At 43.3% G+C, this 27,523-nt stretch overlaps 1 protein-coding gene across 1 annotated transcript; it reads right to left on the bottom strand.

Annotated features, from left to right (window-relative positions):
- LOC110519972 (caveolae-associated protein 2) lies at window positions 1-27,523 on the bottom strand. Its single transcript, XM_021596901.2, has 2 exons — window positions 26,798-27,523; window positions 1-3,802 (listed from the first exon to the last, which is right to left on the bottom strand). The coding sequence occupies exons 1-2, from the start codon at window positions 27,347-27,349 to the stop codon at window positions 2,921-2,923; spliced, it is 1,434 nt and encodes a 477-aa protein (XP_021452576.1). The 5' UTR covers window positions 27,350-27,523; the 3' UTR covers window positions 1-2,920.

Here is a 27,523-nt window from a genome sequence, read left to right as displayed (position 1 = left end):
TTTTGATTTTGTATTTTTTTATTGCTACATTTTGTGTGGGGGGAAGCCTGGCTTCCCTTGGCATCCATGAATACACACCATTGATTGGAGATGGGCTGCGCTTTTAGAAGAGAGTGAGAGAAAGATGAGTGTGAGACAAATGGGGAGAGAGAGAATGTGCGTGTGCGTTTGTGTGAGAGAGCATCAGGGAGAGAAAGAGGAGATGTCTCTGTGATGGATAGATAGAAAGAGTATATAGCTTGTGGTTAAAAAATGTAAGGCCATGCCGGTGCGCAAACAATTGGACATATCTCTCTTCAATTTATACCTCCTCTCAAAACACGGGTCCTTATTCTCCAATCATGGATTTCATATAATTGAATTGGTGTTGGCATTAGCTGGAGGGAGTTTTCACAATTTTTAAATTCATGACACTGAGTGTGGAGAATCGGGATGCAACCTGTCCCATTTTCTGTTCTACTCCCACAGTTCCAAAAACAATGTTTTTCTAAATGATCTACCCTTCTCATCCTCATCCCTCCCTTCCTCCCCTCCTTCCTAGTGAGCCAGTGCCCAGGGGCCTCCCTGGGGGCAACACACCTGTGGCCCATGAGGGCCCCAGTTCCCCCTGCCGCCACGTCCAGGCAGAGAGGGTAGTGCATGAAAAATGGGCTGCCAAAGAGTCATATGTCAAACCCAGGAATGCCTCTCTGCTCTGCCTCTCCTTCTCTCTTTCCCTTTCTCCAAGATCTCTCTCAACTGAGAAATAACATACAATACATAATCTGCTTAATGGTTTCATTCTGTTTTTAATTACATTTCATTAGACACCTATATATTTTGGAGGCCCCTAAGTGTGTACTAGGCACTGACTGGTTGCAAGGCACTTGTAATCAGAAAGGAATAGGCCAGGGGATGCTAACCATGAAGTTCAGGCTGATACTGCATATACTCCCCACAGAGGGGTTTAAATTCCATTCCATCTTATGGATATGAAACCATATAAACAGTAGCCACAAGTTAGTGGCAAGTGCTGCACATAGATTAGATGAACTATCCTCCCTTAGTGATACGAGCAAGTAGATTCCAAAAGGAGAGAATTTAAAGGAATGGAATCTTTCACTATCACTCTTATCTTCTAAAACATGCAGGAATTCCTCGCTCCGGGACAGCAATTACTCACACCAGCTTGTGTAGGCCTAAGTTTCAAGGCTTCCGTGCGTGCAGGAGCATGTGAGTGAATGTCTGTGTGGGTGCCTCTGTAAATGTGTGCTAGTTTATTAAGGACAATTCCACCAATCATCATACCCGCTGTATTTCTGTATTTTGAAAGTTACATATCTTAACTTGATTGCTGACATGCAAAGCATTTTGGGAATATATCAACAATGGACTAATGAAACAAATACCAAAATAGATTTTGGGTGGAGTCTTCCTTTAATGTTTTGTGTGTGCATGTGTGTGTTTCAACCATATAACAATGTGTAAATGCTTGTTTATGCTTGTTTATGCTATTCAAACCTTGTTTATGTGAGTGATCAACTCCAAAAGTCCACATTGTTAGACTATAATATTATGGAAGTACAATACTCAGGAGACAGTACCCGATAAAGTTTGACAGTATTCAACAAACATGATTCTATATAAATCATTATACCCACTGATAATCCCATAATCGAATATGTACATACACATAAGATTAGAATTGCCCTGATATAGGGTGGTTTAGGAAAGTCCCAGTATGTAGAGCCTTAAGGTAGACGCCAGTAGACGTTAACACAAGACAGCTATTTCAACTTACTCTCCTCAAATATTGAAGGTGTGGTCTGTACCTAGTGAACCATTAACCACTTTCAAGCAGTTTTTCTGTTCTGGTGAGTATTTATTAAGGCAAATAAACTAAGGTAGGGATGGCACAAAACTGCCTCAATTATATGGCTCTTTTTTTACCCTGCACTCAGGTTGTGTGGTTACATCAAGACATGGGTCAAATACATGTATCACAAACATTCAAATACCTGAGGTGTGCTTGATTCAGCTTCATCCACATGCCTGAGGTGCAGAGTTTGCACTTTTTGGGACTATTCCAATGGTTTTATTATAAGCAAAATGAAGCACACCGCATTTGCCACATGTATTTGACTCATCCGAACACTCTAAACGACTTTCCTTCTCTCGTCGTACTTCCTCCCTATCCCCCTTCTTACATTGAACCCGCTCTCTGAAATAATAAAAATATCCTTGATGAAGATAAGAAGCTATTTTCAGGCAGAGCATTTGGACATATTACAGCCCTATATCCCTTCAGCCTTACACCACCCTTGCTGTAGAAACCTAGCTACCAACCATACCAATGCCCAGACTGCCTGGCAACAAGCTACCATCCCCAAACTGTGGGGCTTTACCTTTTTTGCCAGAGATTTACCGGCATTCACACGAGGCAGAGGAACAAAGAGACTATCTGTCAGACAGACAGAGAGGCCCATGCAGAGACAGACAAATAGAGAGAGATAGTTGGCTCAGTGTACTGGAGATGTGCTGTTCTCTTGAAACAGAAGCAAGGTTCCAGTTGGGAAGGTGAGTAATAGTCTCTTGGCACACTGGTTCTTTTCTTAAGGTAGCCCCACAGAAGGGTAGCTAGTTAAACACACCAGGCAGGAGCAAATGATGCAGGATCACTTGATGGGATGGCCTGTATCGCTGGCACAGGAGCTTGAGTTTTTTCAGGAATAGTTCTGCTAAGGACACGTCTTTCATGTTGTGTATATACATTGTGTGTGTGTGTCCATGTGTGTGCATGCGTGCGTGTGTGTGCATGTGTGTCTGTCTAGGAGATATCTCGGAAACATGGTTAGGAAAGACGGAGGGATGACTATACTGTTGGCATGGTAATATAAAGAGGGCAGGGAATGTGCAGGAGCAAAGGTTGAGGTGGATGCGATTAAGAGGCTTGCTCCACAGTGATTCCAGTAGCAGAAGGTATGGGAGCTTTCACCTCCACCGGGCTCTCCTGCTCCTCCTCTTCATCATCCTCCTCTTCCTCCTCTCCAATATCATCATCATGCTCCGGGACAGCGAGCCCCGCCGGACGATCAGTGGTCAGGTGACACTCCAGGCCCCCTGCTTCTCCATTGAAGGTCAGCTTGGCCTCTACGCTCCCAGTGCTAGAGGGACTAGCCAGCTCCTCTCCTCCCTCCACACCCAGCACTTCCTGGGAATGCACCTCGGCCAGGGGCAGATCCCCATCCATGCTTCCCAGGGGAGGGATATCCACGTGGGCATGCCCGCTAGGCGAGCCTCCGGGCTGGGTTGAGTCCTCCCCTTCACCACGCATCTTCTTCACATTGAACGTCATTGGCGACACCTTGAATGAGGAACTCTTGGAGGCAGGGCTCTTTGGGTGGTTTGGTGTGAAGCTCTTCTTGATCTTCTCGCGGCTCGCTGTCGGCACAATCTTGGTGCTGATCTTGCTCATCTTTTTCTCGATGCTCTGGCGTGAGAAAGCCTTCTTCAGGCTGTCCACCTTCTTCAGACTGGAGCGCTTCAGCCGGTCTGCTCTGGATCTCTCAACGGAGGGCCGGGTTGCTCCCAGACCCAGCGTTGCCTCTTCCTCCAGGGCTTCGTCTTCCTCCTGGTGACCCCCAGCATCATCGTCGGAGGAGGACAAGCTGATGGTATGGAGACCCTCCTCCTGGGAGCGGTTGGCGTCTGTGCCGGCGACGGACGGGGCAGGCGCCGCAAGAGCGTTGTCCTCCAGCTGGCTGGCCTGGGGGGTCTTGGGGGAGTCCTTGATGAACACGCTGGAGGGGATCTCATTGTCTTCCTGAAATACAGATGGTAGAGTGTTAGGATTAGAAAGGTGGTCATGTGAAGGAATGGGATGATCACTTGAATCAAGCCTTAGGTCATGATTTATTAATCAAGTGGATTAACACAAAACCATGCACACTATAATTGTTTTTGATTGTCAAACATAAGTATCAGCATTAAAACATACATACACACTGTATATCAATAGCATCTATAATTTAGTTGAATTTACATAAATCAAACCGTGCACGTGCACTGCAATAATGAGCAGTATACATTCATCTCCAACCCTCTTCCAGAACAAATAGTTCCTACGTAATCGCAACATTTGAAAAATGACATGTATGCCATTTTTATGCTGCTATTTTTAAATTAAACTCTCATGGGAATATTTCTAACCACACATGCACATAATCCACACAAACATTCAATTCATTATTTGCCGCTGTATACCTTGGCAGCCATTAAAGGATATCAAGGTTCAAGTGTGTAACAGTTTTGGACATGTTGTGCACATCTTTTTTCAGTAAGAGCTGACCCTGGAAGAAACATGTCTCCACATGTTTCTTTTCTCTACTCCTGCAGACATCTGAGGAATTCCTACCTGTTTCTCTGCATGAGTCTCCCCCTCCCTCCTCTATACCTTCACTCTCTCCAGCCATGAAAAAAAATGTATTGCTATGTCGAGAAAAAGGGAGTGTTAAAAAGAGAGGGTAGTCAAATCTCCTGAGGTATTGAAATTACTTTGCTTGTTTGTCTTCTCTAGTCATCTTACCTCATTCTTCCTCCCCTCATTCTATGCGCCTCCATCTCCCTGTTTTTCTCTCTCCTTTTCTCTCTCTATACCTTTATGCACACACAAACACACACACACACACACACCTCCTCCACATATATTATAAGCAGCTACAGTCTATCCCAAAATGACAGTTGGTGGTTTGTCATCTGACAGCTTCCAGAGCATTAGGTACTCAAAGTACCAGTTACAGGTACCAGCCACACCCATTGATAAATGTCAATGCTGATGTGAAAGTAGGTAAAGGGTTAAGGTTTGGAATACGGTTGAAACAGAAAATAAATAGAAATAAAAAGAAGTGCCTAGCACTGGGATTGCACCCATGAGCTTCAAAACCATAGCCCACAGTTTAAACCCTGTGTCCATCCCATCTACAATGCCCTAGCAAGCCTACTAGACATTAATAGACGCTCGCTTTGCCCCTAGTGAACAGTATTGAATTGCATGCATGCACAAGACATCTCCCAATGTCCTGGGGATCTGGACAAACGTCTAACACTGTAGTTGATCTGGTGGGACCTGGCTGCTTTTTGTTTGCATGCATCTATTGCTTCACAAGTTCACTCAGGGCTCAAGATATGCCAATGTAACTTCAACTTCTACGAAAATCATGCAATTATGTCAAAAGTGGATTTACGCAAAAGTTTGAGTAAGTCAGGATTCAGTAAATGACCCAGAGTGGAAAGTAAGCGTGTGTGGTGTGTGTGTAAAGTGGTTATATTGGAAAGCCCCGAACTATCTTTGAGAAATGCATCTCCTTTGTATTTACTGTGTGTGTGTGTGTGTGTGTGTGTGTGTGTGTGTGTGTGTGTGTGTGTGTGTGTGTGTGTGTGTGTGTGTGTTTGTTTCCACTCAAGCGCACACATGCGCATGTGTGTTAGTACACGAAACTATGAGTATATGTGCCCTCCATCATTTATTACACAGCATGGAAGAATGCTGGAAGCTATAGGAAGGATGCCACACATTGCTTTTCTGACCATGTCATGTGTCAATAGGTTGTCCTTAGTGTCTAGTTAGGGACCAACCAGAAGGACAGGAACAGCCCTCCCCCATCAATCCCTCACTAACTCACCACCAATTGCACGCCCTTTCAGGAAATAACATTTTTCTTGACAGTCTAAAGGTGCCTTGAAGAGGGGCCTCTCTTTTTTTATTGAGGTGGTGACTGTGACACATTGATGTATTGTTTAAGTCTGTACACAAGTACGTTAATGTACCATGTTACTTTGAAGAAAAAATAACCTGGGTCATGTTCATTAGGACATGCAACTTAAAATGCTTTAAAATGCTGTGCAAAGAAAAAAGTAAAATTAGTGTTTCTTATTGGACAAGTCCAGGTATTCACTTGCTGAAAGTCTATGGAAAGAAACATTGCTTTGAAATCCATTAAATACATTGTGAAGCATACAGGAACGTCGGTGCGCTGGATTTTTTTGTCAAACATTGATATTTCTCCTCTTTGCACCTGGATGACCACCAAGTCTAGGACCAAAAGGCTCCTTAACAGCTTCTACCCCCAAGCCATAAGACTGCTGAACAATTAATCAAATGGCCGCCCGGACTATTTACATTGACGCAAAGTAAACAACCAATAATCATACATCACCAGCCTTAACTAAATATATGAAATGCCACTTCACCGTGAAATGCTATATTAACCTGCAGATACCAGATACCCAGGACCTTATCTGAGCCACGCACTGCGTGATTCACAGCTCAGGTGGAATTAGGCGGATTCCAAGCATGTGCAGCTTCTAGTGACAGTGGAGGTAAATCTGTCTTCAGTGTTCTGTTCTTTTGAGTTCCTCAGGATTGAGCCCAAAGCCTTTTATTTAGAGGCTCCGGCTTTAAGGAAGTGCCTCTAAACGCTGTGCGGATTCAGTTTTACTAATTTCTACATCATATGGATAGACCCATTTTATCAAAGCCTCCATTGACATGGTAATCAATATGACTGTTTATGTTGAACTCTGGTTTGAGGCAATGATTCTCACATGCACTAATGTGTATTTAATATGGATTAGGTAAATCAAGATTGACAGGATTCTCAGGCGTTCCAGGCACATTAACCTCATCCAAAATGTATTTATTGCACAGAAGAACAGCTGACCAATAGCATAGGTCAACTTTTGTACTATGACGGATAGTAAATTGACATAGGCTAGTGCTTTAGCTTTTCGTTAGGCCTACTCATCTTGTTGGCTGACCAAAAGTGGGACTCCCAAAATCACCGCCGGTTGTGATACAGCCTGGATTTGTAGCCTACTTCTTAGCTGAAATGCCTGTGAGATGGACCCAATCATGTGATGAGAATTAGCTACATCTGACAGAGCCATGTGAGTGAGAGTTGCTTCGGAGCAGTGCAGCTGGGAGAAGGGAACTATAATTATTATATTCAGCGCAAGGGCACAACAGCCACATTGGCCACAAAAGGCATGGATTTTTTTAAGGGGCATTACGGTCACACAAGGGCGATGCCACTGCAAAATTCGAGGCTTGGTGAGAATATTATCAAGTGCTTGTCAAATTGTGAATGAGAGACTGATGAAATGTGTGCAGCTTTAGACTTTTTTCAAATCATCATTAGAGTCACATCATACAGCCTTAGAATGTATTCTAATCAAATACATAGCCCAACGTTCTTATCCTAACTAAAGTTGAATAAATAACTCTAAATTAAGTATACACAATGCCTTAGGAAAGTATTCAGACTCTTGACTTTTTGCACATTGTGACCCGTTTCAGGAAACTAGGCGCATGTCGCGGGTCACTACTTCACAGGTGAGCCGTTTGAATGTAAACTTTTTTTTATTATCAAAATGCTTTTTTTTTTACAGAAATGCCTTCTCAAACATGTGAACATTCAACGTTCATTAATAACAAACTTGTATACCATCTGTAAATACAAATACAATTCTTAAATTAGCCTAGTAGGTTTAGCCACAGAAAAAGCGGCATCATTCCCACGAGCCATAATTGGCTGAGATAATGAGTGGGCTGGATATGCCGAGAAATTAGTCTGGATTGGTTTGCCATATAACCTTCTTCTGTCTATTTGACCGGGTCAGTATGTCTAGGTAATCCTGTCTAACGTGTTTTTTTTATGTATCGTCTATTGCTCTCCACTTTCTGGGGGACCGAGTTTTGAAATCAGTGGAATTAGAGTATGATAGCTAACGGGATTACATCTTCAAACTAAGGGCAACCGTGGCATCTGTGACAGAGGGAGAAGCGTGCATCCATGTATATGAGCAAGATTGTCAGGCTAGCTACATTTTCAGATATTACACGTTTCTAATTTTGTCAAAGTCATTTTAATTTCAAGTTTACACTAGCTAAAATTAGCTGTCTGGCTTCCTAGCTAACCTTATGTGTATGATCTGTGTAGTAATATTATTCGTATCTCACAGCCATTTTCTTTGCTAGGTATATCCTAATATTAGCTGGCTAACATTGAACCTGGTTGGTTAGCTACCTGCAGATTCATGCAGGGTAGTAAAGTCACTAGTTGGGATTATGGTTCATTGTTTAGCTATCTAGCTAATTACATGTCTTAACAAAAGACTCCACTATGCAAATAACCATTTCAATAGAATGTTCATGATGTCACTGCAACAACTGTTGATGGACGTAGCTGATAAATTCACTCTGGCTATCTAGTCTGATTTCAGAGAACTCTTGTCTGAGTGTGCCAGAACTCAGAATAACTGACAAATTTACAAACGCTTACCACCTGTTGAATATGGCCGGTGTCACAGTGAACGTTGGCAAAAAAAAGCATAACTAAATTGTTGCCAACAGCACAGTTGCAGTCACCAACGTTCAAGATAACATAAAAACAGCCTAACCAGCTCTGCTATGATGAGTAAAATGGTCAATGAGCTGTTGTCTCATTTTTGTCTGGAAGTAGCTAGCAAGCTAGCCAATGTTAGCCAGTTAGCTTTGGTGCTTGACTGCTGTTGTTAGGACAGATTGCTCGGATCAACCCTGCTCCTCAGCCTCACATGTGAATCCTTAAAGAGATGGGTGGGGCTAAAGCTTAAGAGGATGTGAATGATGCTGAATGGGTGTAGTCAAAGAAGAGCCCTCCAGTAGGTGTAAAAAAAAATAATATAAAATAAAAGAGGTGTACCAAAACATTCAAAGGCCATTTTCTCAAAAGTGAGGTGAAAGTTTATCAACTTTCAAAGCAGAATTACTTTCCCATTGTTCTTCAACTATGGTGTGTGGTATAACATTTTATAGCTCTGAATTTCTACTTTTATCCAATATAAAAAAACACAATTTAAATTGTTATTACATAGGACCTAATTGAGCCGGTAGGTCACATATAGCATAGCCATATCAGGGCCTAAAATAAGGACAACTCAGAGTATGGTATTCTGTTATTCTGAAGTAGACTACATTTTCTTCATATCATGTTTCTTTAGATCTGTCTAAAATAAATAATGGATTTATTGTGATTGTGTATATTAAATTGATGTATTATACTTTTTTAAATGTAGATGTTACAAATGTCTGCATCAGTGGCTTGTAGGTCATGCGTGGAAGCCAGGAGATGCTAAATATGTTTATGTTAATTAATGTCTCAATTACCGTGAGACCAGCAGTTATTTGCTTGACAATCACCATCTGTCAAAATTTCATGACCGCCACAGCCCTAGTTAGCACCTCAGGGCACAGGTCTAGTTTCAACCAGACCTCACTGGGTTAACCTGTTCTCCCTCTTTCCTTCCTTCTTGTCAACCATCCACTCCCTTCCCTCCATTTCTCCTTCCTGCTGTTGATGAAAAGAAGCAACTGTCCCCATTTCAGCGCAGAGATGACAAACATATCGAGTGCCACACCCATACTTATCCTTCCAACTGTCGCTCCGAATTCAAAATTGTATTAACATGTTCAGTGGTGACCTGTCATTCAGGGCAGGTGGGCCTGTTTAGCATGTTACTTTGGCATTAATACATGTCACATGTCGTTTTGCAAACAATGTAAAACAAAAAACAGAGTTAATAGTTCCATGCAAACATGTTCTCTTTTTTGCTTTCTTGAGCAAGCCAGCTCCAAAATGCAGGTGTTTCAGCCTAGCTCAGGGCTTTCTGTGGTGGTGTGGCAGCCAGCGGAAAATTTAGAGCGTAGGGGTTGGTAATGTTCTCTAGTTGCGGCGTGATTGGCTCAGTGCTCTGTCACTCATGGGGACACTATGTCACTGCAACATCTATGGGTAGAGTTTGAAAATGCAAGCCCCGTGGGTGCTGCCATAGATTTACATTAGAAGTGCCCATCCGAGAAGGCTCAATGTCACTGGCCACAGATAAAAGGATGTCAAATCATATTATATCTACCGTCGCTTTGATTGGACTGATCATGTCAACATACCATCCAAATCTTAGCTAGCAAGCTAGCAGTCATCATCATGAATCAAGTCGACAATATACTGGCAAATCCTTTTCAATCCTTGTCAAAAGAAGAGAAATTATGAAGAGAAATTATAGATAAAACGTATCGGTGCTCATCGAACATGGGATATAAACATTACACAACAAGTTGGAATTCGCAAAATCAACAATGAGTGGTTTGGAAGGAATCAGCAGTGCAGAGCAGTCACTAGCCTGCTATTCAGTGGAGTAACTCTGTTGTCCAAGTCTGGGTTTAAGGGTCTGTTTTCCAAGCTTAAAAGGATAAACATTCAACATGAAGGGACAGAAAAGGTTGACTACATTACCCATGCTGTCAATCCAGCATGACTTCTGCTGTGTTCAAAACAACTGGAAACTTGGAACTGGGAAATCTCAGACTAAAGTGAGTTCAAGACGACTGAGAACATGAAAAAAACTGAGCTCCGACTGGGAAAATACATTTTGAACAGTCATCCAAGTTGGGAACTCAAGAACTTCTAGAGCTCCGACATTTTATTTTACCTTTATTTAACTAGGCAAGTCAGTTAAGAACAAATTCTTATTTTCAATGACGGCCTAGGAACAGTGGGTTAACTGCCTGTTCAGGGGCAGAACGACAGATTTGTACCTTGTCAGCTCGGGGATTTGAACTTGCAACCTTTCAGTAACTAGTCCAACTGCTCTAACCACTAGGCTACCCTGCCGCCCCAACATGAAGATCACTGATGTCCTGATTCAACCTTGTTTATGTTCAGTGTTCACAGTTGTCTTGAAAATATCATGAATCCAGAGAATGACAGACCTTGATGACAAAGTTTGATGACAACATTTGCCCATGAAGGATTGCCGCGCATCCTGGCTGTTCAAGTCACCACAGCCAAGGGGAGTCCAAAAATAGCTTGTATGATGCTGATGTAATATGCCAGGGAGAGATGTATACTGCAGCTAAGAAAGTAATTCTAAGTGTATGTTGTGTAGTAAGCTGTTAGTATCCCATGTGTAATTTTGTCCCTTTTCCCCGCCTAACTGATTCTACTGTTGTGACTTGGTGGTGCACATGTAGCCAATAGCCTGTTTTAGAGAAATGTTTTAATGTAATTTTCTAATCGCTTTCATTGTTTGCTTATATGCCCCCTTTATTTATCCTATGGTTCTGACTTGGTGTACAGGGAGAATACTGTAAGAACGGCACATGTTCTGAATTCTGTCGCTGTACACTGAGATGCAGTGCCTTTAGACTGCTGCGCCACTCAGGAGCCCTACAATAATTGTGTGTGTGTGTGTCATTTACATTTTCTTTAAAAAAATGTATTGAACAAATTAAGAACAAATTCTTATTTACAATGACGGCCTACACGATCATTGAGATGCTTTTTCTTCACTAATCTAAACGGAATTGTTCCAACCCTGATCCAACAGACCTGATTATATTAACTAAACTTTGTTTGAGCAGAGCTGGATAAAACGCCTGTACACCCAGTACACTGCAGCTCTTCAGAAAGGTCCCCTGAAATAGACAGACTAGCTACTCTGAGTTGATGAAGGGGGCAATGTAAGCCAATCCTGCATACTCTTTATGTTCTTTAGAAGAAGTATGGGTGTGGCACAATAGTGTCATCACTGGCTTGATGAGATCAGCAAGGAGTCTGGCATCAACAAGCCACTTCCGTCTACGTTCCCTTTTGATACAGTGACACAACAACAACAAAAATATTTTGGATCTCAAGTCATTCAAGAGGCACACTTAAAGTACTGTCTGAGTGTGTGTGTGGGTGTGTGCCTGTGCATATGTCTGTGTATGCGTGTGTGTATTCTCGGGATTGCATTATCCGTCTAGCTCATCTAGCCTACCGGTATATTAACTGTCCTATCTCTAGGGTAATACATTAGCTTAACATTTCCCTTACACAGATTTCATAGCCTACATTTAAAACAAAGCCCTGTCTCTACAACATCAAACCACATGAAAACAAGCCATGAAACGAGGGTCTATCTATCCTGAATGCGTTTTGAAGGGGCTGCCAAATGACACCCTATTCCATATTTAGTCAGGTGTGTATAGGGAATATAACCCTATAGGGAACAGGGTGCCATTTGGGCCTCATAAATTGACTTCATGTGGTCTCTATGGAGAACAGGTGTATTTTCTGAGCCCTCCAAAAATCTACTAGGAGGTTGATGCCCATGGGGCAGCGGTTGGCACAGGTGGGTGGCACAATGAGTCAGGTGCCAACTGGGGACTTCGTCAACGAGAGGGCACCACGTCACATCAATTACTTAACACACACACACACACACGCGCGCACACGCACACGCACACGCACACACACACACACAATATTTCAGGAGAGAGGCATGGGAGGTGCTCAAAGGAAGGAGAAAGAAGACAACAGAGAAACTAAGACAAACTAAGTCTGAGTCCTCAGAGACACTTGGTTGATTGCCCTGTTATTGTGTGGTTTGAATGGATTGAGAGGAAGAAGGCTCAATGCACATTCAAACAAACGTATTAACGCATCCCCTAAAGGGATGGACTCGACACACAACTTGGGCACAAACCAAAAGTCATCTAACTCATTTCGAACGCACTTCTCTTCTCTTCTCACTGTCTCTGTCTCTCTGTATTTATGTCACTCTCTTTTTTTCTTCACCTTTTTACCCTTCCTCCATCTCAGTCCCTTCATTTCCACTTTATCTACACAGCCACCTCCTCCCCCTCCCGACATCAGTGTCATCACATCCCCTTGTCCTGGGAAAATAACAAACCTGGAGCCTCTTCCCTGAGCCTCTATCCATGGAAATTTGACTTCATCTGCATGTGCTTTGATTAGCCTGCCACAAAGCATTGTGGGATTCCACTGGGTAAAGCCCAGTGTTATGTAACATTTATTCCCCCCGTGTCACCAGGGCTGTAGGAAGGAAGGAAATGGGTTTCTGTCGTTTGGCGTTTGGAGAGATCAGCCATGTGATTGGCTGTTACCTTAGTACAACATACAGTACATGACCAGGGGAAAAGGGAAACAGGTTAACACACATGGGCACACACACTGGCAAAACAATGAACAGGGTAAACACACACATACCAGTACATGCAAGCAAGTACGCACACACACACACACACACAAAGACACACAGACACACACACTGGCAAAACAACCCCCGTCACATGATGGTTTTCTGATTGAACAGCCAATATGAACTGAGGTAAGTCTTAGCATGTCTACAGATTAGCATGTCTACTGAAGACAACTGTCATAGACTTGATATGAAGCATCCTATGTGTTATGTCACACGCATGTCAGCATTACGTAGTTTACCGTATTTCAAGTCAATACAACATAATGACTCATTATGCCTACCCATTAAGTGACCACACAGGATGGCACAACAAGTTTCAGGGCCTCTTCCCCACCCCTACCGAATGGTACAAAAAAAAGAAAAAAAAGGCATGACTGAGCTTATGCAATTACAAAAATACAATGCCCAATTGAACTCCAACCTCAAGCTGCTAATGTGCAAACCAACTCAATGCCGGTGCATAGAGTGGCATCAAAGCATCCTGTTCACATGCCAAGCTATGGGATGCCTATGCTAATCTTGTTAGCCATTTTGCATGTTGAACTTGTTCTGTTCTTAGCATTGTTTCAGGACAATGGCGTGGGCGTATATCATGGCCATTGTGTCGATAAGCAGCTATGGAGATAATACACTTTTTTTTGTCAGAGTAGTTCTTGATTGTTGCATTGTTTACTTGGACTTTACTTGGAAACGTCTATGTATGGTCAAATGTCAAATCGAAGCAGAGAACTCCAAGAATTGTCTCGAGCCCTAGTTGGTTGGAATAAAAAACAGTAAGTGGGCTATTGTTTTTGCTTTCCTCAGCCGCTAAAATTTGGACCTTGAGACTTTGTCCTGAGAGTGTGGATGAATGGCCGCCTGTAACACGGTTCAAATGTCAAAGAGAAGCAAGATAACTCACATGAATCCCATCTGGATTGAGGCCACTGAAAAATGACAATTGTTTTCTCTTTCCTAACTCTATGGCTTGGTTTGATCCCTCGCTGGTCTCCCCCAGTCACCTCTTCTCCACCAATTAGATTCTGTGATCCCTTTTAGAACAGTCACCACCTGCATGTGGAACGTAACCAAATTGCTCGCCGTGTGTGTGCGTAAGAGTCATGACACACACACTTCTGGGAGTTATGGGTCTATAGGGACTCTTTTCCTTTACCATTAATGCAAAATAAAAATGTATATCTTGATATATTAACTAAACTGTTGAATTCTAGCCCCCACAGCATACAGATGGACTTAGCTTGGTCCAAAATAAAGTATTATTTAAGTATTTATTGAATAATACAATAGCTTGGGCTCGTTTCCATTACGTTTATACTGTCCCTTCGGTGATAATGTTTCAATAGAGAAGTGAAAGCACAACCAGAGATGGGCAGTATTTCTGTTGCATGTACTTGAAATATGTATTTCAATTACTTCTGAGTATTTTGTAATTGGTATTACACTGGGCTGAACTACTGTCCAATGTATTTTGTAACAAGATACTTTCGAGAGCTGTAATTGGTATTTCAAAATACATATTTTTATAGACATTCACATTTTGTCGATCGCGATTGACTGGTCGATCTCCAAGGCATTCTTAGTCAATCGCCAAACATTTCTGTAAAAACCCAACACTAAAGCCTTGTGTTCCTATATTTCTAATTAGTCCCGCGCTGTTGGCATTAGGTGCACCCAATTCAGCTGTCCTGCACACCGGGTAGGGGAAGTGTTCCAATTTTGAACCATTTCATGTGTTTGAAGGTACAAACTCTGCCATTATGATGCTTTTAGTTCTGTTTAAAAAAATCTGAGTGGTCGATCTCAGGTTGCCTCTTGAATCAGAAAAGGTTGGTGACCACTCCTCTAAATACATGGCTCTGGTAATACCCAGTGGGCTTTGTAGTTCATTTTAGTATATACATTTACATTTTTGTCAGTTAGCAGACAGATTGACTTGCTCAACAAAGGTAGATAAACAACAACATATCATAGTCATAGCAAGTAAAACGTTTCTGTAACTGTTACTGAGTCTCACGGCCGTCAAAGGAAGTGGACCGAAGCGCAGCGGGATGAGCATACATATTCCTTTTATTTAGAAATGACGCCGACAAACACAATAAACAATACAAAACAACCGCAAAGCTTATGGGCTATTTGCCACAAACAAAGCTTCCCACAAAGAAAGGAGGGAAAAGGGCTACCTAAGTATGGTTCCCAATCACAGACAACGATAGACAGCTGTCCCTGATTGAGAACCATACCCAGCCAAAACATAGAAATACAAAATCATAGAAAAACTAAACAGAATGCCCACCCCACATCACAACCAAATAGAGAAATAAAATGGCTCTCTAAGGTCAGGGCGTGACAGTACCCCCCCCCAAAGGTGTGGGCTCCTGCCGCAAAACCTGAACCTATAGGGGAGGGTCCGGGTGAGCATCTATCCGCGGTGGCGGCTCTGGTGCGGGATGTAGACCCCGCTCCACCTCTGGCTCACCCCGCTTTGGTGGCGCCTCTGGTGTGGGGACCCTCTCCACGGGCCCCATACTGGGGACCTTCGCCGCTGGCCCCAGACTGGGCACCCTCGTTGCGGACCCTGGACTTGAGGCCCTCACTGGGGGCTCCGGACTGAAGGCCATCGCTGGGGGCTCCGGACTGGAGACCGTCGCTGGAGGCTCCGGACTGGAGACCGTCGTTGGAGGCTCCGGACTGGAGACCTTCGTTGGAGGCTTCGTGCCATGACTCCTCACTGGAGGGTTCGTGCCATGGATCACCACTGGAGGCTTCATGCCATGGATCATCGCTGGAGTGGAGAGACACACAGGAGGCCTGGCTCTGGGAGCTGCCACAGGACTCACCAGGCTGGGGATATATACAGGAGGCTTAGTTCTGCGCGCAGGTACAGGAGACATACTGGAGGCTTTGTCCTTGGCCGAGGCACCGGATACAATGGGCCGTGGAGGCGCACTGGAGGTCCCCAGCTTAGAGCCTGCACAACCCGTCCTGGCTGGGTGGTTATCTTCACCCTGCAAATGTGGGGATGCTGGCACAGAATGCACTGGGCTGTGCAGACGTACCGGAGACACAGTGCGCAGAGCCGGCGCAGGATATCCTGGGCCGAAGAGACGCACTGGAGACCAGGCGCGCTGAGCCTGCAGCATCCATCCTGGCTGGATGCTCACCCTAGCCCGGCAGATGCGGGGAGCTGGGATGTAACGCACCGGGCTGTGAACGCACACTGGTGACACCGTGCGCTCCACCGCATAACACGGTGCCTGACCAGTCCGACGCTCGCCACGATAAGCACAGGGAGTTGGCTCAGGTCTCCAACCTGACTTTGCCAAATACACTGTGTGCCCCCCAACATTTTTTGGGTGGGGCTGCCTCTCGGGCTTCCTTGCTAGCCGTGTTCCCTGATAACGCTGGGCCCCTTTACCAGCTGGCTTCGCCTTCCTCTCTGCTTCTATCTGCTCCCACAGCAGGCGATCCTTTCCGGCCAGGATCTCCTCCCACGTCCATGATCCCTTGCAATTCAAAATGTCCTCCCACGTCCATTCCTCCTTACCACGCTGCTTGGTCCGTTTGTGGTGGGAAGTTCTCTCATGGCCGTCAAAGGAAGTGGACCAAAGCATAAAAGTGGTGAGCGTACATATTCCTTTTATTTAGAAATGACGCAGACAAAAACAATACAAAACAACAGTGAAGCTTACGGGCGATGTGCCACAAACAAAGTTAACTTCCCACAGAGAAAGGAGGGAAAAGGGCTACCTAAGTATGGTTCCCAATCAGAGACAACTATAGACAGCTGTCCCTGATTGAGAACCATACCCGGCCAAAACATAGAAATACAAAATCATAGAATAACTAAACATAGAATGCCCACCCCACATCACACCCTGACCTAACCAAATAGAGAAATAACATGGCTCTCTAAGGTAAGGGCGTGACACTAAGAATGTTTTTGCTGTTTGGGCTGGCTACTTGCACATTTATTTTTGTATTTAAAAAAAAATTCAATTTAAGGGGATTTATTGGCATGGGAAACATATATTTACATTGCCAAAGCAAATGAAATAGATAAACTAAATTGATACTTATAAACAATAAATACTTCATGTCAACCTCTCCTTGTGTTTTCATTTTGTCTAATTGTGTCACGACTTCCACCGAAGTTGGTTCCTCTCCTTGTTCGGGTGGTTTTCGGTGTTCGGCTTTACCGGTTTTCTAGCCATCGTAGATCCATTTTTGGTTTTCCATTTTTTTTGTCTTGTTTTCCTACACACCTGGTTCTCATTTCCCTCATTAAGTGTTGTGTATTTAACCCTCTGTTCCCCCCCATGTCTTTGTGTGGAATTGTTTGTTTGTAGTGCTTGTGCACATTTGATACTGGTGCATGTCGGGTTTTGTACCCATGATGGTTATTTTTATGTCGTTGGTTTTGTATTAAACTGCTCCGGCTATTACCTAGTTCTGCTCTCCTGCGTCTGACTTCACTGGCACCAGTTAGGCACGCCTTTACAAATTGCCTTCAGAAATTGCGTTCACATACCTCCTTCCCTTTTTCTATTCCTGAACTTTTCTTTTTAGCTCTTTAACTCTGTCCACCTCTCTCCGTTGTCTTCTTTCTCTTTAACTCTCTATTTTCCACCTATCTCTCTCTGTCTCTCTCTCTCTCCTACCCTCATTCTTTTTTTGGACTCTTCTCTCACCGTAGCCTGTTCAAAAAGAGGGAGATTAACAGAGGAATGAACCACAAAGGGAAAATAAGAATGATAACAAAGGGAGGAGCCACAGGGTAAACAAACATATTTGTTCATTTAAGTCTGCAGGTCTATCTGGCTCCACAGACAGGGACAGACATATTAGGTGTCATGACAGAAACAGGATCATGTTCAATAGATTAGGGCACGCAACATTTTTTAGATTTTTGTGGATTTTGCAACAGAAAATGAAAATGAGTGATAGTCCCTCCCTGTTTCAGTCTGTTTTTTTCAGTTTGGTGACTATGAACACAACACAGTGTTGGGATTGAAGGCCCACATTCATGTTGCGGAAGCTGTCACTGAACAAAACTCATCCATGCACATCGGGGGATAAGGAAACAAAAGGCTTTGTTGTTTGAGAGAGAGACAAAACCAAAGTTATTGGAAGGAGAGGGTATTTGTACGTGAGCCCTGCCCACTGAAACATAACACCTTTGAGATGTGGGTACACACGCACGCACGTACGCACGCACACACACACACACACACACACACACACACACACACAATTTATGGCTATACCCTCAAGACAGTTTTGGTTTTGTGCTTGGACCTGTGGAAATAGATTTGCTGTTTAACATAGACGCTGTAGAGTTGACTATGCATACTTTGAATAACATATGTACTAACGTCTACACTATATCATGTATCCAAATGAAGATGCTGGGGTGGGGTTCACACTGCTTTACTAAAATTCCATTGGTCAATACAGTAATGTAATACTGTAATATATGACATTTACAAAGCAGACACTTTTATCCAGTCCACATATTTTCGTATGTGACCCCAGTGGGAATCGAACCAACAACTGGTGTTGGTAGTGCCATCCGAACTGAGTCACTTACAGAGCCACTACAATACATAAGTACAATACAATACTGGAAAATACAATATATGATGATTATAATACTGGTGGAAGATGTATGATTCCATCCCAATGAGCATACCACCCTCCTTCAGGGCATGGATGAGGCATGCAATGACATCATTCCAGATCTTTCTCAAGCTTGGATTAACAATAACAAACGTTTTTTTCCCCAGGTGGATGAACAACGAGAACATTTACTGCAAAGTTTGAGAACCTATGGCCAAAATGCAAAGTAGTGCCTGCTAAACATGTTTTTTGGGGCGGCAGGGTAGCCTAGTGGTTAGAGTGTTGGACTAGTAACCGAAAGGTTGCGAGCTCAAAGCCCGGAGCTGACAAGGTACAAATCTGTTGTTCTGCCCCTGAACAGGCAGTTAACCCACTGTTCCTAGGCTGTCATTGAAAATAAGAATTTGTTCTTAACTGACTTGCCTAGTAAAATAAATAAAAAACATTGATTCTTTAATTTGTTTCATTTGATTACAGTACACCTATAAATAAATTATAAATTATATCTGAACAATACATGTGTTTTTGTGTCAATGATTGTGAAAGATGTCTTTAATGATCACACTCAACATGCACAGCACTGACTGATGATTGGCTGAAATAAATTGATCCTAAGAAGATTGAGGGAGCTGTTTTGTTAGACATCAGTGCAGCTTTTGATGTCATTGATACCAACAAATTGCTGAACAAAATGTAGGTGTTATGGATTTGCATCCTCTGCCTTATTATGGATTGGGAGTTACCTATCTAATAGAACACAGGGGGTGGGTTTGTTAATGGAAGCCTCTCTCATGCAAATTCATTTGAGTGTGGTGTACCACAGGGCAGCCCGCTAGGGCCATTATTGTTTTTACAAATGACCCCCCACTAACCTTGAATAAAGTCTGTGTGTCTATGTACACTGACAACTCAACAGTATACATGATGACTGCATCAGTAAAACAAATAACAGACACTTAACATAGAGCTCCAGTCAGTTTTAGAATGGGTAATTAGCAATAGGCTAAAAGCTACATTTTTGGGACAAATCACTCGCTGAATGCTAAACCTTGTTTAGATCTATTATTAAATAATGTGGCTATTGAGCAAGTTGAGGATAGTTGTTGTAATCAGACTTTGGATAGTAAGCTTTCATGGTCAAAACATTCAAACTCAATGGTTTCTAAAATGGGAAGAGGTATGTTCATGATAGGGCGTTGCTGAGGCTCTTCACATCTGAGTCGACCAAACAGGTCCTACAGGCCCTACTGTAGTTTTGTCGCACCTGGACTACTGCCCGGCTATGTGGTCAAAGAAGGACATAAGTAAATTGCCGTATCGGGAAACTGTCAGTAACTCAAAGTTGAGGAGAGATTGACTGCATCAGTACTTGTCTTTGTGCTAGGTATTGATGTATTGAAGGTACCGAACTGTCTGTTCAAGCAGTTGGCACACAGTTCAGACATTCATCGGTACAACACAAGACACGCAACCAGATGTTTCTTCACATTCCCCAGGTCCAGAACAGAGGCTGGAAAACACACAGTATTAAATAGAGTCATTACTTTATGGAACTCTCTGCCACCCTAGGTAACTCAAGCTAGCAATAAAACCAGTTTTTAAAAAACTATTAAGGACTGTGAACACTGCCATTTTATATATTTTATAATTTTATAATTTTATAATTTTACTATGTATTAGACCTAGATATTGTTTGTACGTACTGATATGTAGGCTATGTGTGATGTTTTAAATTGATGTATTTCAGTCCTTGACTAATAATGTTCTGCACTATATATTATGTCTTGTTTCATGTGGACCCCAGGAAGTGTAGCTGATGCTTTTGCAGCGGCTGATGGAGATCCTAATCCTACGTTCAAGAACACAAAGAAACAGGGCTACGTTCAAGAACACAATGAAACAGAACACAAGGTTGACTAAGAAAATAATTACAGAACCTTACACTTGTAGTGTATTTAAGCTTTTAAAAAGCTTCTAAAGTTCGGAATTTCTCATTTAAAATGTCAGACTTGATTTGCAATAATGAAAAATGTATCAATCGCTATAAAAATGTCAAATAATTATAGTCACATAACAATATATATTTTTTTGTAATAATAATATTTTCCTGCTGTGTGAAACTGGCTCAAAATAAGGTATGGGATTTGTACCTATCCAGTCACTTAAACAGTAGTGCTTATTTCAAGGAAACAAGGAGGGAAGCGTGGATTTCTAAGTATTTGGAACATGGTCTTTAAAACCTCTTGGAACTACCGCTCTAGGATCCGGGAGAATTGTCATCAACTGACACTAATTAGCATAACGCAACTGACAAAAAATATTACTAGAAAATATTAATATTCATGAAATCACAAGTGAAATATATTGAAACACAGCTTAGCCTTTTGTTAATCACCCTGTCATCTCAGATTTTGACATTATGCTTTACAGCCAAAGCAAGACAAGCATTTGTGTAAGTTTATCGATAGCCTAGCATAGCATTATGCCTAGCTAGCAGCAGGCAACCTGGTCGCGAAAATCAGAAAAGCAATCAAATTAAATCGTTTACCTTTGATGAGCTTCGGATGTTTTCACTCACGAGACTCCCAGTTAGATAGCAAATGTTCCTCTTTTCCTTTTAGCCGAAATAGCTCCGTAAGTTCTTCACGTTTGGCTGAGAAATCGCCTGGAAATTGCAGTCACGACAACGCTGAAAAATATTCCAAATTAGCTCCATAATATCGACAGAAACATGGCAAACGTTGTTATAATCAATCCTCAAGGTGTTTTTCAAATATCTATTCGATAATATATCAACCGGGACAGCTGTATTTTCAGTAAGACCGGGAGGAAAAATAGCTACCTCTGTCTATTACGCAATAATTACTCTGAGAGCACTCAGCCGGCCACTTACGCAATGTAGTCGTTTACGCTCATTCTTCAACATAAAGGCGTGAAACTACGTCAAAATGCTGTAGGCACCTTGGGGAATACGTAGAAAAAGGAATCTGGTTGATATCCCATTCCCTGCTCAATAGGGACGCATCGGAACGCAGAGCTTTCAAAACATGAGTCACTTCCTGATTGGATTTTTCTCAGGCTTTCGCCTGCAATATCAGTTCTGTTATACTCACAGACAATATTTGTGTATATATATATATATATGCATATTCTAGCATCTTGTCCTGACAAAATAGCCCGTTTACTTTGGGAACGTTATTTTTCAAAAAATTGAAATAGTGCCCCCTAGTTTCAAGAGGTTCAAGACTGATGAGTTGAATCAGGTGTAAAAAAAATGGAAGAAAAAAAACTGTGTAATGCAGCTAACTGGCCCTGCCTTATCCTGTATAAAGAACTTTGTTAAATAATCCCTAATGCTGTGAAGATCGACGGTGGAGACAGGAAGCAGGTACAGTAAGAACATTTAATAAACTACGAACATGAAACAGGACAGGAACAGCGTCTGGACAGGGGACAAAGTCACAACATCAATGCTGACACGGGGATGAAACAGAGGAAACAGACAGATAAAGTGGAGGCAATCAAATAATGATGGAGTTTAGGTGGGTCCAATGAGGCGCAGGTTCGCATAACAAAGGTGACAGGTGTGCGTAATGATAGGCAGTCTGGCCACCTCGAGCGCTAGAGAGGGAGAGGGGGGGCAGGCGTGACAAATACAGGTGCTCACTCACTGCCACCAATGGTGACAAGCCTATAGACCTTTGGTCATGAGTTCTGTGACAATGGCAGTAAAAAGTCTGTTAGCTAACAAAATAAAACTGAATTAATTAATGCATTAAAGCGGCCTACTGAACTTTTCAATTTGATTTTTTAAATATATGGTGCCAAAGTGTTTCCCTTCTTACTTATAGAATGCAACGGTTCAAGTATAGTATGTTAGTTAAAAATAGTAATGACTGTCACGTATACTACCTCTCCGGCACACGAGGTTACCAGGGTGCTCATTATTATGCACACCTATCACCATCGCTACGCACACCAGCACCTCATCAGACTGACCTGTGCTCCATCACCGGCCTGGTTACCTTCCCTACATATGTCACTCCCTTTGGTTCTTTCCCTAGGCGTTATTGTTTCCGTTCCAGTGTTCATGTCTGTATGTTACCTGTGTTTCTTGTTTTGTTCTATGTTAATTTATTTATTAAAGCTTCCCTGAACTTGCTTCCCGACTCCCAGGGTACACGTTACAGAATAACGCCTCCCCAAAGGGAAGCATTAGGGAGTGTTTTTTTTATTTTATTTTTTAGTGTAGGTGACGTCTGATCCGGTTGTCGCTAACGGAGCAACCTGGGAGGCCTCAGCTGGCTTTTCAGGCTTCCATGCCTCAGCCAGCACATCAGTATTACAAGACCCGGTTGGCCCGTCAAGCGTCCGTTGCCGAGTCTACCGAGGAAGCCTCAGCTAGCTCGACAGGCTTCCATGCCTCAGCTGGCTCGACAGGTTCACAAGACTCAGTAGGCTCGGCAGGCTCCCATGCCTCAGCCAGTTCGTCAGGCTCCCATGCCTCAGCCGGCTCGTCAGGCTCCCATGCCTCAGCCGGCTCATCATGTTCCTGCGCATCAGCTGGCTCGACAGGTTCCCGTGCCTCAGCAGAATTTATTTATTAAAGATTCCCTAAACTTGCTTCCCAACTCCCAGCGTACACGTCACAATGACAGATAAAATGTGAAAGATGAAAGATCCCACAACTTCAGCCATGCGTTCTCCAGCACGAATACACTGTAATACAAAATTGCTTGAATCAAATGTGTTATAGAACGTCTTTCGACGAGGCTGTGTATTGTTTTAGTGATGCAGCATGTTTAGTTTGGGTATGAAGTGTGGTATCATTCAATGCATTTGGATTTAAATGTGTTTTGATAGTGTGTGTGATAGAAGGCCGTCACTCTTGTTGTCACTCCATGCCTCTCAATGATTAAATGTCCCATAAACACTAATGAGCTCTCAGAGGACTTCCCTTCCCATACCGTCTTGCTAATCCTACTACTTATCTTGAAAGTTGCACACATGCATGCACACACACGGACGCATGAACACAAACACACAACAGACAGCACACACAACAGATGCCTGCACACATGCAGGGACGCATGCACGTGCACGCATACTCATGCACAAACACACACACAAATGTGAACTGCCCAGCAAAGTGTGTTGCATACCACGATTGTGTCACTATCCCTGTTTCCCATTTTAATATAAATGAACGTTTAACCTCTTGCTAATCCAAGACCTTTCACCTCCCTTAAATCAACAATTTACTTTGTCACAAACAGAAACTAGCACATGACATTGAAATACTTTTCTTCCGTGGCTGGGAAGGGAAGAATATGGAGACAGGAAAAGCGCTGGAGCACAAACACAAACAAACAATGGGCCAAATTGCAGTAATTAAGGACTACAGTTTCCCCCGGCCTCGTTAAAGCTTGTTACGTAGAGAAAAGCAGCCGAGCGGCAGGGACCTGTCAGCCTATCCATGGCAGCGCTGGTCAGTGCTCCTTTGGCCCAGAGCGGTGGATATCTACTGAGCGCCCTTAGGAGCGGCATGGCGGCATTTCCACCTCGGGTGGCATGTACAGAGCAATGTGTGTTCTCAATTAATACGTGGAGAAATCCGTCAGTCAGAGGGGAGACATGTTCTAGGCCAGGAACAAATAAGAGACAAAAGAGAGCTCAGGGGCGTGGTGTTAGAATTGAAATGCCTTATCGGTGAGTTTGTGACTCATAGCGTGTTCTTTGTATAGGTGTGTGACAGAATGGCATCCTATGATGGTTTCTGAGAAAGGAGGAATAGCTGCACGTTCAAATGATAATGATAGGTGGTTTGTGGCAAGGCTGCTCACATGCTTAGGGTTAATTGGTTCAGGAACAGCCAGCGGGAGAGAAAGAGAGAGAGAGATTTACAAAGAGAGAGGACAACTGTAGAGAAACACAGAAATACACAGAAAGAACAACTATAGGAAATACCTGTGGATCATCAACTATAAATGCACAACCATTAGACTAGAGTCATGCAGTTTGAGCCAATGTGCAGTATTTGCACCTGTTGTTATTGAACAACAGCGGTAGTACCTGGGTAACCAGATAAGACCATTTCCTAGGAGCTCTTAGGACTTAGCCTGTGTCAATATGGCTCACCCTTTTCCTAACTGAACACATATCGAGCCCTATCCAATCATTAGAGAATATACTGGCTACACAATGATTCAGTATATTTGGTATAATGGAGCTAGGACTGAGCAAAGAGTAAGGTTGGGAAACACTATGCAAATACTATTAAAATCACCTGATTGGCCTCCCGGGTGGCAGCGCTAGCTGTGCCACCAGAGACTCTGGGTTCGCGCCCAGGCTCAGTCGCAGCCGGCCGCGACCGGGAGGTCCGTAGGGAGACGCACAATTGGCCTAGTGTCCTCTGGGTTAGGGAGGGCTTGGCAGGTAGGGATATCCTTATCTCATCGCACACCAGCGACTCCTGTGGCGGGCCGGGCGCAGTGCACGCTAACCAAGGTCGACAGGTGCACAGTGTTTCCTCCGACACACTGGTGCAGCTGGCTTCCGGGTTGGATGCGCGCTGTGTTAAGAAGCAGGGTGGCTTGGTTGGGTTGTGTTTCGGAGGACGCATGGCTTTCGACCTTCGTCTCTCCCGAGCCCATACGGGAGTTGTAGTGATGAGACAAGATAGTAATTACTAACAATTGGATACCACGAAATTGGGGAGAAAAGGGGGTAAAATAAAAAAAATAAAAAAATAGAAATCACCTGATCACACCTTTTATGTGTTGGCTCAGCATGACACTAATAATGCTAAAGTTGTGGGTTCAATTCCTATACATGTTTATATTATACTATTATAGATTTATTGTTGCGTTATATATACCGCACCTCCAAAATTATTGGCACCCTTGATAAAGACGAACTTAAAAGATTGTATAAAATAAATACTGAGCTATGTTGTATGCTCAGAAAATTGGGAAATTTCAATTTGATTATCACAATTACTAATATAAATATATTTTGTGTAAGAAGTAATACATTTTTTAACTTCAGAGGAGGACAAGCAAGACAAAGTCATTCAATGTAAATGCATAAATCTAATTTTACTACATTTGAGATCATTATGCATAATGGGTGTCCTAGAGTATTACCCTCTTTGAACCACACACACACATACACACACACACACACACACACACACACACACACACACACACACACACACACACACACTCCCTCTCACTCTCTCTCTCTCTCATATCCTATGGAGTTCTTCAAAACACCACTCCCTTTATACTGTAGTTACATTTTCCCACCATGAACTAGAGAACCTGAGGGGGGCAGAAACTGTACACGTAATTCTAAAAGATCTTAAAACACACCTTTTTAGCTTTGCTTTTCAGTGCTATTTAGTAATTCAGTTTTATTGTTGTTCTTTTGTTTTTTTATCCTGTTGTTTGTTGTGTTGTAAATATGAACATTTATTTTTTAATTGCGTTTTATGTTTTTTTTCCTGTGAAGCACATTGCATTGCATGTCTGAAATGTGCTGTATTAATAACAATTAATTTGATTTGATAATCCTGCTTCTCCCCCTCACACACTTTCACATAGCTGCCAAGGCCCATTGCAGCTACACAGAACGCAAACATACAGAGTAGGCTGCACTCTTACATACCCTTGCATTAACTCCCAAAGTGCACACTAGCTTTCACGCACGCACGCACGGACACACACACACACACACACACACACACACACACACACACACACACACACACACACACACACACACACACACACACACACACACACACAAACAAACTATACTTTCAACATTCTCACAAACCTTTCTGACATTCTGTTCTCCCGCTCACACAATTGACACATATGCACACAAACAAACAAATACGTTTAACACGTTTAACATTCTTCCCCCTTCTTTTTTCACAACCCCTACACAGATAATGAATAAAATATCTCAATATTCTCTCACCCTCACACACTCACAACCCCCTTCCCCATTACACACCCTTACACATTCCTCGCTTCTGCTTTTCCCTTATTCCCCTTACACAAAAGCTCATCCATCCAACCCATCCCTCCATCCGCCCCTCCATCCCTACCTGGAAGATGAGAACTTTGAAGTGGTTCCTCTTTAGCAGGTGTCCATGGTTGGCCTCCAGCCGCTTCACCTGTGACGCCTGCTTGTCCAGCCGCTCCCTCACCTCCTTCATGTGGGTGTTGACCTTGTGTGAGCGCTCTAGCAGCTTGTTAACGCTGTTGGATGTGCTGGTGTGGTTCTTGGAAAGGCGGGTCACGTCACCCTGGACCCCTCGTACGGCTCCCTCCAGGTCGGCCTGACGCAACTCCATGCGCTGCTGGTTCTCCTGCACTGCCTCCAGCATGTTGACCAGCTTGTCGAGTAGAGCCACCACTGTGATGGCGCTCACCTGGTCCCTGGCAGTGGGACTGGTGGGACTTCCAGGTCCGAGGCTCCCAGGGGTTTTCAAGCCCAGCCTGGAGAGGGTGTTGGTGGGGGACGAGGGAGCTGGGCTCGGGCTGAAGCTGGACACCAGGAGGTCCATGTTGTCTTGCTGTGCCTGGTACTGCTGGGGGTTGACCAAAATGCTGCTGCTGTTGCTGCTGCGCTCGGCGTGCGATGAGTCTTCTCCCATGGCCACAGAGTGGTGGGGTTAAATGTCCTCTTTTGAAGGGTTTAAGTAAGTTAGAGGGCTAGAAGTGGAGGGAAATGTGGACAGACTTGTTCTGAGATGTGAAGAGTCTCTGTCAGTTAGTTGACGTTGTTGTTGTTGCTCCAGAGAAGGACTGAGAAGGGAAGAAGGATTCTC

The sequence above is a fragment of the Oncorhynchus mykiss genome, chromosome 3, assembly GCF_013265735.2.
Source record: "Oncorhynchus mykiss isolate Arlee chromosome 3, USDA_OmykA_1.1, whole genome shotgun sequence".
Classification (NCBI taxonomy): domain Eukaryota; kingdom Metazoa; phylum Chordata; class Actinopteri; order Salmoniformes; family Salmonidae; genus Oncorhynchus; species Oncorhynchus mykiss.
The sequence above is the reverse complement of the archived record's forward strand: the minus strand, read 5'-3'. Positions and strand labels throughout refer to the sequence as shown.